The following is a 19,400-nucleotide window of genomic DNA, read 5'->3' as shown; positions in this document are numbered from 1 at the left end:
GACCTTACCACACTAAACAGCAAACCTATGTTGCAAGGGAAATCTTACCTATTTCTCCTCATTTGGGGGAGAGATTTTAAAATACATATATACTGTTGAGTTATAATACAAAGATATTATTTTCCTGAAATAAAAGTACATTCACTCAACTCAATTGTTCACTGGAACAAAATCACAAGATAAAAGACAAAGACACAACAAAGGGGAAGAAAAAACTTTTTCCCATTGCAAAAAATGAGCCATCTCTGACAAGAAGCATGAGGTCTTGTTGAGCACGTTATGTAAAAAACAGGATTTCTTCTTGGAATCTTCTGATATAATACATACACCAGTATAACCATTTCCTTTCTTTCATGAGACAAGACCATCACTCTCCATTTTGAAACTAAATAGTTAAAGACACCATAGAAATCAGATAGCCATTATTTAATCAATAATATTAGGGGACTGTATTTACATGATTGGTCTTATTTCCTCCCAGAAGAAATAAGAAATCTGTCTAAAAGAAGGCTCAATTTCTTCATTCCTTCCTTTCTTTTCTTCTAGTCAGTGGCTTCTGCTACTCTTTCCTTTTCAAAGTCACTTTTTTTTTTTTTTCCATTTAAAAGTGAAGAAGTACCTGGCAGCAAACATAACTAGGCTAGGTAGCAACCAAGGTGGCAAGATGTGTAACTGCACTATTCTCCAGTCCTGCACGGATCACTGTTCTTATTTTTATGATTGTGTGCACACACAGAGAGTAAACACAGCTTTCACATTTTGCTACGTAAAAGATGATAGCCGCTTTCCTTGCTTCTAGCTCAACTTCTTAAATAGCAGAATTTTCTTCTTCATACAAAAGCAAATGCTACTTGTCACATCAACATTTGTTCTAATGAGATCCATTTAAAAAAACATTAGTCTAACATCAATCTCGAATGAAACATACTAATGATTTCTAGTGGCTCTTTTTTGTACAATGTTTTAATTTATAACTCATTACAGGGATCACACAAAATAAACTTAAGACAAATAATAAAGTATCAATTTAACCTTTAAAGATAAAAGCAAATTAGATATCCATTTATTTTTATTATATATTGTCACTCTAGGAGATATAATATGTGAAGTTATGTACAATTAAAAATAAAGTGCTAGCAGTCCTGTTAGTACACTAGAGAAACATATAAATGTTTTTAGTATTGGCTGTAAACAAAAGTTACAAAAAGGTGAAGATGAAACACTATTTTCAATTATTCTTTTAAAAAATTAGTTTGTCCTCTAATCGCAAAGAATATTATACCTAAAACACCCCAAATTCATACACTATAAATCTTTTACCTCAGAAAAAAAAAAATTCTCCCAGTGCAGTCTCCCCAGTTACGACCTTAGCACTAAGAAGCCCCTCTCCTTGGGGGGCTTGGTTGAAATAAACCAAGTGCCACTTCCAATGTAAAATATTTTGCAAAAAACTAGACTATGCAGCACTAGCTCTATGAACATTTTTCCCCCCCCCTCTCTCTCTCAAATTTTCAAACCAACCTTGACAACAGAGGGATTGCCCCTAAAAGAACACTCCTGGACACGATGTAAACCAGCTTTTCTCAGTCCTGCTTGTAAGCAACACTATGGAGTACCTTCAGACCAAAAAAAAGAACAAACAAGCCTCCACTATGGAGTTATCTATTCTTCTGTAAGAACGTGAAGAACTGTGGAAAATGGCTTTGTCTGGTCTATTTAAATTCTGCTATGCTGTCCTATGGGAAAATACAAATAAAACCTTTTCCTTGATCTAGAGGCAGCAAAAAGACAATCGGTTTTTCTGCCCAGTATCACTCTTAACTAAAGATGGCAGAACTTCCATCTCGTGGAGCATCTTTTTTACTTCCTTTTATAGAATTAGTCATCACCAAGTGAAATTTTATTTGGAAGAAACGTTGCTTATTATACAGTTCTCTAGAATAACCTTTCTTGCCCCAAAGGAAGCTGATGACAGTAAACCCACACTTCATAACAGCTCCAATACTCACGCAAAATAACCATATGTGAACACATGAAATATTACACGAGACAAAAATTAAAACACACTCTTTAGCCAAGAAGTTCTTATCAGTCTAAGCTAGCTTACAACTCATACCTGCACGAACACAACTACTTATGGGAAAGTTTTTCAGAACTCTACACATTCAACCAACCAAATGAGCACCAAATCACAGATACACATGGAGACACCATTAGGTTTGATAAATAACAAAAATTACTATTCAATGAAAACATCAATATCAACTGGCTATTAGACTGTGTTATACTGATGAACCAGAACAAATAAGTATACATACTTTTGCCCCATGTAAAACTAGAGGATACCTGCCACAAAATCACTATAGTAGTGTACAAACTAGAGCTGTCCATATTTGGGTTTCCCACCACTGCACTACAGCATCAGACAAACTCTAGCCATGGAAGTACACTACCATGCAAGAAAACCCAGGAGCTGATAGAAATTCAACTTGATGGTCTACATTCAGCTCTCTGTATACACCACATATTCAAAAGTCAGCATATAAATAAAAGATAATTTAGCTTTCTGTGCTCATGTGTCTAAACTAAGAGTTTGTCTATGTTACAGGCAATGATGTAGTAATACTCAAGGAGAACAGAGTACCAGAAGTGATCCAGCCACCACAGCACAGAGCTGTTCTCCTCCTAACATTACTAAGGATATACTGCTAGGATGAATTTGGTAGCACAGGATCCTCTGCTGTATATTGTGGCATAGATACACTACTTTCTCCTTAGATGACCTCTTCTGTTTGTAGCTTTTTTCCTGCTTCTTAAAACTAGGCAGTTCCTCCACAAATCTCTGCATGGTTCTTACTCTTACTTAATACAACATGATCGCTGGGCAAACATAGCTTCATTTTGCCCAGCTTCTACCCTCGTATTATTTTCATTTGGCAACCATATTAGCTGGATTTGGACAAGAGAATTTAAACAATCATTTGTTAAGACAGCCTGATTCAGTTAGGAGAAACAGCTATTTACTTTTGTCAACAACAGGTCAGCCTGAGGCATATACAAAGTTTAACCAAACAGTTAATGTTTGCAACGAAACCTGCAAAAATTTGATTTAGGTTTCCCTCTGAAAGCAGCAATTTGACTTTCCTACAGCCATCTGAACTGTATGTTCAGAACAGAGCAACATTTAAAAGGACGGGGGAGAAACTCCTGTTATACCTCAAGACCACTGCAAACTCATTTTAAATTAGTTTAATACATACATCAAGGATTTAAACTTTTTAAAAGTTGCTCAAGATTGAAATACAAATGCTTTAATTGCTTGTTTCTTGGGGTTTCTTAATTACAATGTGAATGACCCCATGAAAGAACACTTCCAATAGGATGTTATTCCTTGGTTATTGTGACGACTTCCTAGCTTCCTTCCTGCACTCTACAAGATCTCATGATTAAAGTTGGGTGGTTGACCTGGAAAATTCTGCCTCATGTGATAAGACATTAAATTTCAAAAAGACACAATAGCTAAGCACACAAGCCTCCTTTCAAGAAACACAAAGAACACAGAACTCTTTGAATAGGCTTTATTGCTGTATTAATAGTTGAAATGCAGAGCAGCCGAGGGAGCAAAGCTCTCTTTTCCTCATTTGAACTCATTCAACTGGCACAGGACCCCTTTCCCACTCTCCCAATCCCTTGGGTCCCTACAAATCAAGACCAAAACAGGACCCAGCTGTCTCGGCTTGTTGTTCAAGCCCATTCAATTACAGCTGGAAGGCGGAATATTTCCTGGCCAAACTTTCCTCTGGGATACTTACTCATGTGAACAAAACACACAGACTGATCAGGTACATTCATCCCCTGTAGAGTATTAGGCTTGTTAAACACACTTCCCACACTCTGAAGAAAGTGCTTTAAGTAGTTACAACTTTAATTAAGCACTAGCAAATGAATTAGCATAAAAAAACATTAACAGTAAAGAAATCATAAAGATGTAATTGTCCTGACCACCAATGAGGATGAGAGGATCTTTCTGCTGCTCAAAGGCCTGCAAATCAGATTCTATAATCACGATACAGATTATAGATATTCTATTTGACTATGCTAAGCTTGTGATTGCATGCGCAAGATGAACAGCTATTGGAGAACATACACACACAAAGCAGTTGTGTTAAATTTGGGGGTTTCAGTGGGGAATATTTCTTTGAACTTCAAAAATGTTGCCACTTTTATGTTTGCTAGCCTTTTGTCACAAAATTTAAGAATACCTACAATGGTCCAGAGCTGCACATGCTACAGAGTAAAGTCATCAGAATGTCATCTCTGTTTGTCTGTGAACACACAAAAGAATATTATCCAAAACCAAGCTAAGCAACAGCAATGTTTGAAAAAACATTTCCAACTATAGAATAATTCCAGTTATTTGAGTCAAAATGAAGAGGGAAAATTCAGTCCTTACCAACTTACTCCTATCTACAAATTGCTCTGAGTGCTCACAGAGTTTGCTCCTACAAACATTCTTCAATTCAGTTTCACTTCAGTCATGACCAAAAATTCCTGAAGCAGAGAACAAAGGTTACAGGTACACAATTTCTCTTCCCTCTCTTCCTTCCATCAGCAGGTCAGGTAACTCTAACTCTCTAGTCTTTGATCTCCGGATTTTGAGAACTTTGGGGCCTGCAAGAGTTCACCAGTAACTGAAACACACAGATATCACAGACTTAAATGTTCTGTACAGAATTCCACCTTTCCAATGGATTTTCTTTTAAGTCAAAAAGATAGAAAGCTAGTGTTAAGGGATTCCAAATGTTTATATTACCTCTATAATTGAAAGTTTTTCAAAACCTCTAATCAGACATTCCATTTACTGTCATTACTTTAATATTTGTGTTATTAAAGCGCCTGTCAAAAGAAGTGGCTTTGCAAAATACTACAGCTTTCCCCTGCACTCATTCAATACTTTTAACTTCATAATGCTTTGTTAAGGCATACTGATAAGAACTGCAGCACAGCAGAAAAACAATGCCACTTCTGAGAACAGCATAGTAAATCTTCAGGGGTCAGAACTGATTCTCCTATGGAAGTTCATAACAGTCATTCACTAACTATCTTTCTGAAGTGCTCAGAAACATAAAAATAGAAAAAAAAAAAAAAAACCACACTCCAACAAAACCCCACAACCAACAACCACACAACAAAAAAAACTCAGGTCAGGAAATCCAAATAATGATAGCAGTAAAAAGCCTCCAGCCATGCTTTTGTTTAAACTGTCTACAGCCTATTCATAATAATTGATACCAGACAAATCCTATAATTACGCTGTAATACACTACTACATACAACATTTTGTCCTAAAAATTAAAACAAAAAAGAATATTTGAAAAGTACATTCAGAAGTATGCCCATTCCAGACGTGAACTGACATTAAGATTCAATTGCAGTTTGAAATATCATCTGTATTAACCAAAATGTTCCATGCTTTCTTTGTGTGTAGTATCCATTTTCCTTTATAATATCCTCTTAGAATACTGATTAGCTTCATTAGCTTTTATGCTAATGAAGATATTTGAACAAATAAAAGCTGCACAATACAAGGAATCAAGCTCAGAAGATTCAGCTTTGCATTGATCTGCCAGTATAATTTTGCCAGATCTAGTAAAGAGTAGTTACCTCTGACAAAGAGTTGTTCCACTTTCTCGGAAGATCACCAATATAGAATCCCGTAACGCACAATTTGCACCAATTCCCCTGCTGAAACTTCTCCTATTGCGATCTGCTCTGTAATACAACTCTCCAATGTCCCTAGTATGATGTCTAGAAGAGCTTCAAGGGATACGAGTTGTACACTCATGAGTTGTCATATTATTTGCTTGCTTTACAAATAAGATTTTTAATAAATTGAGAAAAATATGATTATTAATAAAGGAAATCAGAATTTATTAAGCACATTACATTTGTTACCTCATGTACATTACAACTTAGTACATCAAGAACATATCCCTTTAAAAGGTCTCAGAATAATGTAACATTTGAAATAATAATTTATGTGTATATAGCACCCAATAAGGAGCAAAAGTGATGCATTAGCTCTGCAGCAGACAAAAAAGAAAATCAAATTAGTTACACTGCTCTGAGTAAATAACAGCTGCAGTCTTTTAAGAAACAGTCAGCTGGTATTAAAATTAGAGACAAATGCTGCTCCTGCAGACCATAATAGGCATTACTCTTCAAAGGCTCCAAACACGAGCCATTTGATCAACAGTGAAATAGATTTCAGAAACCAAATCAGCTTTAATTTCTGTGGCAGCTCCTGTAAGACTCTACGCATTCTTCTTGTTTACTGCTGAACATCTCTTTTTAACCATCTCCCAGCCTTCCTTTTTATCTGTAAAGTTAGAAAGGGTCACAATGACAACTTGTTTATTACAACCGCACAAGTGCTACGGCCTAGTTAAATATTTAACAACATAATTTCCTGTAAAATGTTTTTAATAACTCCAACCATGTTGTTATATCTTTTAAATGTTTCAACAAGCTTCTACCAAATATTTTTGTGAAAGGCACTACTTTCTTCTAATGTCAATGAGAACCTTAGTATGTAGTCCACACCTTACAGCGTCTTTCATATTATCATATTGAATGTGCCCACAACTGGACCCTCAGTTCTTCAACAAGGGCCCCAAAAGCTCATGAAAACTGTTCGCATTAGAAATTCAACTAACATCAGTACTGTGTGTTCTAGATAAGAAAGAGATTAAGCTTAGCAACTACATCATACTCTGTGATCAGTGCATTCATTTTTAAGTCAGACAACAGTACGTATCCATGTATCTGATCATGAAATCCAGTTATTATTGAATGGGTTACACAAGTTCTACCTAGAGCATGGCCCTTAAGATTTTATAGCTATAGCAGAAATCTTGAGATTTCACTCATTTAAAAATCTTTTATGTTTATAGTCATATATAAGGATAGGCCTTACAATTTTAAACAGAATTTGGGATAGCCCAGGAAAGTCATGTTTTAACTGAGAAGTCATCTCTCTTGCAATTACTGTGTTTTACATAACTAAATATCCCCAATATCTGGAGACAGCTGAATTTCTCATAAGTTAGATCGAGCACAAATTAACTAACACTAATACAGCACAGAACAAAACAGTCTTAATGTCCAATAAAGGGCCAAGACGCAAGAATGACAAGTTAAAAGTTTAACTGGTTTCCTTCTGAAATGCAGCACCTTTCCCACAAAGCAGAGAAACAAGAAAAAAAGACTCATAGAAAATGGCACAAGGCTATTAAACACAAAGGAACCATCCCGTGGCTCACTACTGCCTGAGCAGCAATGCTATGCAAGAACCAGGAGCCTTTTGCCTGTCCCTTGCCACTCTTTCCAAGGCTGCTCTCCTGACCTCCAAAACTCGTACCTCAGCAATGCCAATGGAACAATCTACCTCCCAGGAGAGCCAGCAGTAGAGCTCATACTACCTTTGCCTTTCTGGTAGCTGTCATAGTACTTTAATAGGAACCCACATATAAAGATAGTTGCACTGGTGGAATCAAGGACTAAGACAGCACAACATTTTCAGTAGTTCTGGGTAATCGTCACGTTACTACCAACACAACAGCTTAGAGCTTCTTCTAGGAAACAAAAAAAATTTATAACTTCCAACCACCTTCATCTTGTATTTTAAACTCTGACTCAACTGATGATTACAAACAATGAAAGACAATCCTTCCTACCTTCTGCAAATATCAAACAACTCATCTGCAAGAGGAACACTGATAAGGAGAGCTGGCAAGTTTTATTAGAGTAAAATCAAGTATAAAGTCTGTGGGATAGCACATTTATTTGCAGACTGGACTGATACAATCAAACAAAACCAAATAAAAGGCTGCTCCTGGAGGAAAGAGCTCTTGCTACCTTTGCCAACAAAGAACTAGCAGAGGGGAAATGAATCGTTTTCAAGAAGTGAAGAGCAAAAAGGAAAACTTCCTGAACTTGGAAATGAATTATTTTTATACTAAGAAAAATATTCAAATGTATGTAACAGTTGCAAAGCCTTAAAATACTATTATCTCAAACAGATTTAAATACAAAACAAGGCAACATGTAGATTTGTTCTGTAGAGCAGTTCACAAATACTGCTCTTTTTACCTTCAGAATAGTTAATACCTACTATAACTTAGTGAAGAAAACCACCACAAAAAAAAACCCTATATTTTAAAATTTTTAAATGGCAAAAAAAATCAGTTTATAATATTTTAATAACAGATTATAATATATTCTGAATGGTACAGATATTTATATTAATATTTTATTTTATTGCAGGCAGTGACACTTTTTAAATGAAAAATTTCTCAGTAATTCTCAGTAACAAAAAATTGTTTCTCCTCTAGTGTTCCCCCTTCCCTCTGGTAGCTTTTTCATCTTACTTGGTGTGCAGAGTCTGGAACATTAAAATACAAGTTCCATTTTATACTGGTATTAAAATCATAGAAATAATTCAATATAATTTCTGTCAAGCACGTGCATCTGTGTAAGAGCGTCTTTAACCCTCACCTGTTTTTCCTACCAAGTACCATGGCAACTTTATTCATTCATTTTTAGAATTCAAGCATTAAAATATGTACGTACTACAGTATCAATGATGTATACCAAAAAGAAATTGACTTCACAGTGAAAATGTTTGATCTACTATTTTTATACATATGCAGAAAGGTAGGAGACAAAAAACCCTAAGCATCTGGAACATCCCAGCTTGATTTGATAATGTTATTTTTTCCATAAATATTACTCCAAGTTTAATAATAGCCTGATTTTGAAAGCTTTCTGAAGTAAGTCTTTCCACATTTCCCAGTAGCCTTTACATCAGACAAAAAAAAATTAAATTAGAAAAAACTTAACATGTACAAGATATTCAACAGCTAATTCAGTATTAAATCACAGAGAGAATTATTTGATTCTTCCACATACTGAGAAGAGAACAATCTTAATTATCCCTGGGAACTAAGAGTATAAAACATTTCTGGAGGGTACCAGATATTTACAGAACTGTGCCTTCAAATTCTAACCAAGACCAAGTACCAAAGCATGCAGACGGCTTTTTTTTTTTTTTAAATACACAAATATGTATATGTAGCTGTATGATTGTGTCTATATACACACCTACACACACATATACATACTAATATAGTACACCTATATTTACATAGAATAATTGAATAAAATGAATTAAAATTAAATAAAACCTACAGATTCTGCAGGTCCTTAGTCATATGATTTTATTAAGAGCTATGCATTGCATAATTAGGTACAACTTTACTGCCCAAGTTCTGGCACTAACTTCACCAGTTAGAAAGAACATTTGCAATATGAACACGTCCTTCACTTAATTGGTGAATCCGATTTTTAGTATTTACTTTCATTTCCCAAGCACTCAATTTGGAAAAAAAAAAGTATTAAAACATTGCCACCACTAAATAGTGTCCAATATTGGGAACTTGCTTGTCTCACAGTAATCTCACATCCTCTACTCCTTAACATAATACAAATAGAAAATATTTCATTCTGGAAATTAAAATCCTGAAGCCTTAGTCGATGCTGGTAAATCAGCTGAAGCTATACTTTCAACAGAATAGAGTCCACTTACTTGAAGAAAGCAAGCGGCTTTCTCATTAACATGTAGAAATATACTAATTTCCTTACTAACCATCTAGTTTGCTATGTATACTATAGAGCAGTGATTTACTAATTACTTGTGCTGCTGCATTCTGCACCAACAGGCTTACCCACAATACTAAGCCTTAAAGGAAAATTATCTGCTTTCTCTAAACACACTTATGTTGAATGCTGCAAAGCAAACTATCTCCCAAAAAATTACTTACCTTATTTGGTCACCTATTTTTTTTAAGCTAATCACAACAGAAAAATAAGCTTCTTTGAACAGAATGTTAGGTTACACATAGTATTTTACAGCAGCTAGTAATTAACTTTTATTGATTTATAAATTGCTACTGTGCAAATGTTGTGAGAAAAACTGCTCACACTGCTGTAGTTTCACATTTTCCATGGGTACGCACTATATAGAGGTATTTTTAGACTAGCATTATTTTCACACCGAGGTGCTTGTACTACTTCAACCCGATCAGGAGAGTTAAGGTTCCTTAACACATGCATGAATAGTCAAAGCCAAAGGCAATTTCTCCATCCTTGTTTGAAAAAATTTTCTTTTGTCTTTCACTACTGCACAAATGCAACACTCACTTCATTTGAATTTAAGATAAAATTTAACTTAAAAACCAAGGCGAAATGCTTCTCTAAAGCTAGAGAGGTCCTGTAGGTTTTCAGCCCACTTATGGCAGTATCAAGATTACACTATGAACTGAAAATATAAAGGTGCATTTAACAGCTTTATTAACATATGAAGTCAACATGCGCTCAGTCTCTTAATCCAAATTATTTTACTGTACTAAATACTAAAATACATTTCATCCTAAAAAGTGCTGCACAAAGTTTCACTTGATCTTAAGATATCTCCTGTTTATGCTTTTTCCTCTTAAGTCAACTGTTACTTGAGTATAGACGGGAATAAACATTTATTTTCAGATTGTTTGGATGTAATCTTCAAAACACTCACTCACTCAGTGTACTGGAACAGATCAGTAAATCTGTTTTAGGAATTTATCACAGATCTCATCCCATGTATAGCCAAGAACTCCTCGCTGTTTGCTCTGCCTGCCCTCCACACCCACATCTACAGTACATGAACATCTTCTGCAACATCGCTACAGATAGTCACTCTGTCTTTCCAAGGAATGATTTATCTTCCCTTCACCGGAGTTTTCGTCACTTTTACTCCTTGCCTCCACTTTCACTTGACCTGCAATTGCTATGAGGAAAAAGGTGTTTCCTGTTTGACTAAATATTGTTTTGACGCAATCCAATTTTAGTTATATCTTTATTTCTGATATAAATGTGAGGAGAAAAGTGCAAAGCTTCACTTTTTCTTACCCTGCTATGGGTTTTTAAAGCTATAAAATTTTGGAGTATGTCAGAGCAATTAAAAGACATGGGAAATACAGCGCAGATAACAATTCTAGCTGCCCAAAGAGGCCATTTCAAGCAGATAGTATGGATTGGAAGGAAGTGTTCTTATATAACCTTTTCCTCACTAACTGTTCTGGAGTTTGGGTATTCCACCCTCCATACTTAAACATCGAAGCAATAATACTGTACATGTACTGCACATTAATAAGTCCTTAGAGGAAAAAGGAAAAAAAAAAAAAACCAACAAATAAATTGCTTCAGTTCAAATACTAGGCCAGATCTCCAGCTGACATAAACCAGCTAGGTTTCATCCATTTCCAAGTCTCACACAGCTCACACTCAGTGATCTCCTTTAAGGGTCACAATGGTCAAGGTGGGGTTTTTTTGCTGGGTTATGTTTAAGTCCGCATAAGACCACACAGTATATTTTATGATTAAATTAGAATAGTCTTAAAACGTCTCTGAAGTACTTACACAAAAGGGACCTAACTAAGCAAAGTTTTAAGCTTTGCTGGATGACAGGAATTCACGTAGCTATTTTGTCACTTAGAACTGCATATAATCAAACATAAATTTCTCCACTTCCCCTGACAATCTTAAGATTTTGCACAGACAGTAGAATAAAAACATAGCTCGAGAGAGACATTATGAAAACATCCCTAATCTTTGTTGTGAAACAAGTTCAAATAAGCAGCTCTCCCAAAAGACAAATCTAGACTACTCTTCCAGCTAAATTTCTTGGGCACTCTCTGATGATCCAAGCAGGCTAGCAGCAGAGCCACCCACATTCCCACCTCTGCCCAAACTTCTGAACCAGACAGTCGTCATAAATCCGTTCACAAACAGCATGCTTCTTCCCCAAATTTATTACTGATGACAACAAAAACTTACTACATCACAGAATGTTCTTGATGCTTCAAGCGGAGAAGGAAATTAAGTGAATTCAGTGCAGATTCTGCAAAGTCATTTTCAATCATCTTTTAACTACTTTTTTTAAATCCTACTGCTACTCGTTCCAAAAGACCACTTTCCACAAGTTATTCCAGACAATCTTCAGATATTATCAACCTCTTCAGTTAATTTCCATTATTTGAGCTTTAAGTTTCATTTTAAGATCCAGAGAGAAACGTATTTGAGAAACATATGCTTAGCTCAACAGAGGAAGTGCATACTAATATTGTTAGTATCAGTTTGAATAAACAAATAATTTGTCATTCCTGCTGGTACAGCACTTCCACCACATAAGTTTCTGAGGTCAACAGTTCTACCCATAATATTTCTGTTGGATCTACTGAACACTCTCTGTACTAGTTTGTAATAGAGAGAAAAAATTACAGGAACAGAAATTAAAAAGGAAAAAAAAAACAACCTGAAATCCCTATTAAATCAACATTCCCCAAACTACTGGCCTATCTCAATTTGTCTCTACCGTTACTGCCTCCTCCCCCTCTTTTCAAGTCTCCATATTACTTCCCAGAGGGCACATGTCCTCAGGGGGCTTTGTAGGTATATTCCAACAACCCAAACTGAAGAACACTGCTACAGCTAAGCAAATCTTGCTCAACAGCTAAGGATCAATAGCTACTCCTGCACCAATTCATGACATATGAAAGCAACACAGAAGCTTGGGTTCCTGGCCAGGTTCAGCAACCCCAGCAACATACAGCTCCAAGGCTGCACACATCCAGTGAGTACACAGCCAGAAGCAATGTCAGATGGTTGTTGGCCATAGTGCAGGACTTATGGACAACACACTTCAAGGCTATCAGTACACCTCAGCAGGGACATCCATCTCAGCACGTCCTGCCTCTTCTTCCCCACCCTGCTTGGTTTTCAAGCCACCTTCACTTCTTGCCAGTAAGGCATGCATCTGTTTGAGAACACTAGCAGCTTGCCATCTTTAGCATTCCGGTTACCACAGTAATCCCCTTTCGTAAGAGCGGTCAAGTCAGGGTAACACCACACACACTCTCTACAAGGCCAGGAGATACGTTCTTAAAACATTTCACATTTCCTTTCCCTTTTATCTTTGGGATACATTTATTTCCCAAATTTATATATTAAAAAAGGCCTAACAGTAACAGCATAAGCAAGGAAGAAAGCAAATGCATTCTGATTAATTGTGTCTTTCCCTAGTTTTACTTAGCATGGCAATATATTCCTTTAAATTACTGTAAAATGGAAAGAAAAAAAAAAACCTGCAGCTGTATCTAAAAACTCATCTTCCCATTCCTTCAGATAATTTTTATAGAGACTGACACCCAACAATTCTATTACTGTGCCTCAAAAGTCATAGAAGAGCCAGTCCCAAACAAAAATTAAAATAATTAAAAACTTCCATATTGCTATATCCTGAAAGGAAGAGCTTCAAGACAAGACCTAAACTGTTCTTGATCACAAATGAGGGTGCAGACTTGCTCTCAGAAAGGACGGTCTCACTCTCCAGCCATATCCTTTCTTTCTATAAGCACTAGGACTTGTGTAGCTGAATCAGCTCACTGCTCCATCCCAAGGAACAAAGAGCAACAAGTCCTACATGCCTCCATGCACCTCTTACCTTTCAAAACCTCCAAACATAGCATGCACAGACTACATTTTTTTTTCCTTTGGGTGTGTTTGCATTTGACACTATTGGCTTTCATTGTGTTTGAAGGGACCCACATTGCCAAGTCTTCACCCACAAATCCTCATTAGCAATACTTCTATTTACTCTTAGATCTTGTAAAAAGAGTGCCCATCTCAAAAACTGTTAGCCATTCTGTGTGTACATTGACTTTAAAAAGGTGGTGCTTTTTGCAAAGTGCAACACAGTCCTAAATCAAAGACAGTATTCTGCAAATACAAAATTACTACCAAAAGTAAGTAGAGAACAAAATTGGTTTCAGCCACAGGATTTCCTGTGGTTGTATCATTACTCTTCAGTCACATAATCAGTTAAATGTGACTTCCTATGACAAACTGGGAGGAAACCAAGAGGAACTCACTCATCTGTCAACCAGTATTACATGAAAAAAGTACAGCAAAGTTTCGGTGATATCATAGACCACAAATAATCTATGCATTTCTACAAAGAAAGCTTAGATTTAGTGAAAGCAGAAAACCAAAGAGATTAGAAGAAAATGCATAGTCATTGTTCATCTGCAATTAAACACAGCAGCTGTGATTTATTTCTACCAAAAGTAACTTTTGCAAGCCATGAGGTGTAACATCAGGCATCTTTCAGTTTAGGTGATGTGATGAATATACTTACAATAAATAGAAATTACATAATCTTTATACTTGTAACCTGAAGATCTCATTTAATCTATATAAATAGCAAAATAATAATAGCTAGTATCAAATTAGTAGCATGCCTAAATTAGCCATAAAAATATGCATTTTGTGCATCCAATGAATAATCATGAAATCTAAGATTTGAAACTAAAGAAAAATCAAGACAGATTCCTTGCAGGTATCCTTGCTCTGTTCTCAATTACTACATAAGGTATAACGCAAATACATGAGGTAGGAGGGAGAAGAGGAGGAAACAAAGGGTATGGAAATGCTTTCCAGTAAGCATGTGTATTAGTATACAACCTGCACAAGGCTGCAAATAGGTATCTGAAAAGACCAAAGGCTGAAAACACTGACAGTACCTACAAATATCTTAAACACATCACAAAAAGTGGTATTTACACAATGAGATACAACAACTGTTGCACTACTTAAACCTGACTTTAACAAAAATCAATAAACAAGCATCTAGCAGAATGTCCTTGTAGTAGCTCCTTCCACATTCTCCATAAAACACACACTATTAGTCTCCCAAATAAACATCAGCACCATAATTGTTATAACAATATTCCTACTATTGGACACACAGTGCTTAGTGTCTTCAGATACAAGTACCTTGAAATAAACAGCAAACAAGCCATACAAATGTCAAGCCATTTCATGTACAGTAAATGAAGAGTTAAAAAGAGTTATGCATCTGCAAACCACTGAGTATAATCAGCCTATGCAGTCCCATTCAATTTCACAGCTCATTACCTGGAATAGACAATTAAAACCTGTACCAGATGGATTCTGTACACTTCAAACTGTATTTAAAAATCCCCATTTAAAAATTCCCACTCAATTTTGACATGACATATGTGGTGTCTATGTATTGTCTTTTTTTCTTAGCATGGAGACGATCTTTAGATTCATTTACTTTTTACTGTATTAGTTATCACACAGAGAAAACCTATTAATACAGACAGGTGTGGTTTTCAAACAACACATACTGACTACAGAAAAACAGCTAAGTGAAGATAACATGTAGTCAAGATACCTGGACAGGGACTTATGTTAGCTACATAATGGCAATACTTAAACATAGCCTGTAGCATCATCCTTAACAACCATTCTTTCGAAAGAACATGAGACTTCTAATGCAAGATATTTTGTCTAAATCAAGACTAGATGACATTGATCTGGTATGATGTTACAGCGCTCTGATCCACTACAATTCTTTAACAGGCTCCAAAAGAAGCTCTTATCCAGTTTTCCTTTGGCAAAAGCCTTGAGGGATACAATAAGGAACTTCATAAATCAAAAGGCAGAAAAAAACTGCTAAAAATCCCTCATTGGCAAGGGAATGCGCTGGATGATCTAATCCTAATAAGGTTTTGCCATTTCTAATTTCTACAATTCAAGGAAAATGAAAGGCTTCATCAGGGATAAGCAAAATCACCATAGTGACCAAGAGGAAGCAAGAATTAAATACAAACTACCTACTGGTAAAGATCCTTTTACTTAGTTTAAGTAAAGAATGGATGCAAGACTGTTCTCCACTGGAATATATTCTAACTACCCTGCCAAACTCAGGTCCCTGAGAGGAACTCATTAACTAAGTTCTCTTATCAATTCAGGATTCTGCAAGATGTTATCTAGCTATCATGAAAAAACAGTTTTGTAAATTGAATTCTGCCAACCGGAATACATACAGTCCTATCCAAAACAAAATCTGTATGTAGAGAGACATGCCAGTGCCTTGGAATGACTTCCCTTTCTGCCCCCCTCCAAAATGTCTTCTTCCTGAATTCTCTACGATAGCTTTTCTATTTATCTCAAATTTATTGTTGTTTGCATTGTCTTTTTGGATCATCAAAAAGAGAAAGCATCTGAAAATTATTTACTTTTAGTGTACTTTCTCCATAATATCAAATAACTTAGTTATAATTACAATTGCGCAGCTTATCTTAGCCCAAAATCAAACAGCAGCATGAGCTTTGACCCAGATTCAGGAAAGCATGTGGTTAAGTACATCCTTACACTCAGGAAAACACTTCATGGTGTGAATGTAACGGCAGCCACCGATTAAGACTCATTTACACCTTTCTTGAACAGATTTCTTTTCATTTATAACTCATGACCTTTTCTTCCTCTTCTTACTGACCACAAATCTAACCAATCCGGAAGAAAATTATCTCTTCATTTTCTATATTAACAGGATACAACAATATCTAAAGATGGATTTGTGCCAGAAACTATATTTGACAGCTGTTTCAGACCACAGCATAGCTAGCACATTTCCAATGCTTAGTGTTGACAGGGATTACTTAAAAACAACTGTACTAGAAGAAATTGTTCTGCAGGCTATTCCTCAGCAGGGTTTTCATGAACCCTGTAGTTGTCAGAGCAAGTGCTAATTTGTATTTCAAAACAATTATTCCAGTAAATACAGAAAATTCCTTTTTATAATTCACAATTTCAGAATATTTATTTATCTGGAAAGGTAATTCCAGCTTTCTGAGCACATAAATTTCACATCCGTGGTTAAGTGAAGATTGATCACTAACTAGCCTACAAGACTACAACCTTTTCACACCTACTTTTAGCATTTCCTCATTTATAACAGATAAATTTTAAAAGTCAGTTATTGAGCAGAAAGAGGGGTTTGTGGTTGTTGTTGTTTTATATTTCACATACTTTGCTCCCAATCAAAAAAGAGTGACTTCTACCACAGCCACTGTGAGCTAATTTTGCCTAATTTGTGGGCAAACCAGTAACAGAGTTCACATGCCAAAAATCGTCCCTAAAGGAATTTAAATACAACACAAACACACTTCACAGAAAAACAGGAAATGGTCTACTAGTTACTTAACACCTATCAGAGATATTCTTTGGTCTCAAACTGGTCAAATGAAAAGCTTCCTTATAGGCCTCAAAACCAGAAAACTAATGAAAAATCCACACATACGGTGCTAAATTCTGGAAGTTACTTCTGTACCATTAATACTCAGACGTAAATAGTTTTTTTTATCTAGTAACAGAGTCAGGAAAAAAGGCTGAGGAACATGAAAGTGGTCTTAGAAATTAGTACAGTTGCTTAATATTTCATCAGCTGTTGCTGTTTACCAGCAGGATACCATGTAATGCAAAAGGAACATCCCAGAGAATGAAAAATGGCTCTGCATTTAATGACTGCTCAGATTCACAACACTCAGGTGCTGCTTGGGCTAGACAAAAGGCAGTCTGTCATGACTTAGATATACTGCTTGACACACAATGATTGCATAGGAAACTAGCCCTACAAACACCAACTCTGCCATCAGCAGGAATCAGAGAGGTGCATTTGAGAGCGTAACTTGATATAACAAGCCAATTCAAGCATCAGTGGCTGGGGAAGACTCATTCCCAGGACTGCTACATGGCTGCAGAAATGGAGATAACAGCAGCAGCAGCAGCTCCGGATTGCTCCCTGTTTCAACATGCAGGTGGACCGTGGGCAACGTTTGGCGATTACCACTGCTGGTTAAATTGCGCCCTAACACAGCTGACTACCTGCTACAAAAAAGGATGGCAAAATGGAGGGAAGTGCACAACAGGCTGGACCCAACACAAACTTTGTACCCTACAGATTACGGTTCGGTGTGGGAAAGCAAAGCCCCTTCATCATCCTAAAGTTAAATTTTCAAACTCTCTAGCTTTGCAAGATTGAAAGCAACGCTGATAAACTTTAATCTTAACATATAATGATCTAAACCTGAGGGTTCAAAGTCGATTCCAGAACAGGCAAGTAGTTTTCAACTAGAATTGGAAAGCATCATAAGGGGGGAAAAAAGGGGGGGGCGGGGAAATCTTTCATTTGTTTGAATTAATAAGATACATTTTTGTTACAATTCTACATCCAATTACAACTCTACGGTTTTGTTGCACTGTGGGATAGAAAACATGGCTGTGCAGCAATGCGGATAATTTAACATCATCTAATTTCAGTGCCAGCCGCCTTGACCTATACACTTTTACTTGCCTCATGACAAATTTATGAGGGGATCACTAATCCAATGTAACAAAACCAACTTTAACCCCGATTCTTGGCCATTCCTTACCATTTTGACCTAGGAAGGAGCACTGGGTGCCAGTGGGGAGGCACTGGGAGCCAGGGGGCAACATGGCGGCCTCTGTGAGGAAAGGCCGGGGGCAGCCCATGCCGGTCAGGGCCAGTCCTGCTGCAGGGCCCAGCCTGGCCCCTCAGCCCTGATGGTGGCACGTGGGGGGAAAATGTGCTTAAGGAAGGGTGAAACACCACAAAGACAGAGAGGTATGAAGAAAAAAGTGAGAAAAAAGCACCGAGGTCAGGGGAGGAGATTCTGCAAGCATTGGAGCAGGGTGTCTCACAGCCCATGGAGGGGAATCCACAGCAGGTCCTTTCTAACATATACAATAGATAAGAAAACTGCTAAAATGTCTTTCCTATACTGCGGTGTAAAATACACATCTCACAATGCACAGAGACTCTTAAGTCTGAAAGAAAGCCCAGCCATCTGACCTCTTTACTGGCCACAGACTCGTGTTAACCTCAATTTAGCAAATTGGGTCAGCAGGAAAGCACTTCAGTTTCCTTTGTATTAGGCTCTTCCAATATAACAATAACGCCAAAACACCTTTTTTACTCTTTGGTAACAGCCATTCATTTGATATTATCTATCGATGCTGTGGGCCAGGCTTCCAAAACCAAAGACATCCATTAAGGTACTTAAAATGAACCCAAGTAAACCAAACCTCAGACATTTAATTACTTCCTATCTGGACCCCCACAATCAAATTCCACTTAGCTGCAATCTGCTTATGGAGAACTACATGCCTCTAGCATCCCATTCACAACGCAAGAATAACTTCAGAAATAAAATTAAGTGTGGTCACGCCTTCCCAAAAGGAAACTGCTCAGACAGACATGGAGCATTTCGAGTTATGTCCCACCACTACAGAATGGCTCTTCTGAATTAAAAATAATATATCTTTAATCTTTGCAACATCATCCTTCAGATTTTATCCACAATTCCATTTCCAAACTAAAATATAATCATAAATGATCCAGATTTTAATTCACA

At 36.6% G+C, this 19,400-nt stretch overlaps 1 protein-coding gene across 1 annotated transcript in view; it reads right to left on the bottom strand.

Annotated features, from left to right (window-relative positions):
• The window catches only part of CDC42BPA (CDC42 binding protein kinase alpha), a gene marked incomplete at its 5' end in the record, with an annotated part of 173,733 nt that extends 155,235 nt beyond the window's left edge, over positions 1–18,498 (bottom strand). Inside the window, one exon of the mRNA XM_082480237.1 lies at positions 18,399–18,498. Coding sequence (XP_082336363.1) covers positions 18,399–18,498 — 100 coding nt within the window. The remainder of the gene's footprint in view (positions 1–18,398) is intronic.
• Between the last annotated feature and the right edge of the window lie 902 nt (positions 18,499–19,400).

Source organism: Vanellus vanellus (assembly GCF_965231255.1).
Source record: "Vanellus vanellus genome assembly, chromosome: 3".
In the NCBI taxonomy this organism is placed as follows: Eukaryota; Metazoa; Chordata; class Aves; order Charadriiformes; family Charadriidae; genus Vanellus; species Vanellus vanellus.
This window is presented reverse-complemented; position numbering and strand designations above follow the sequence as displayed.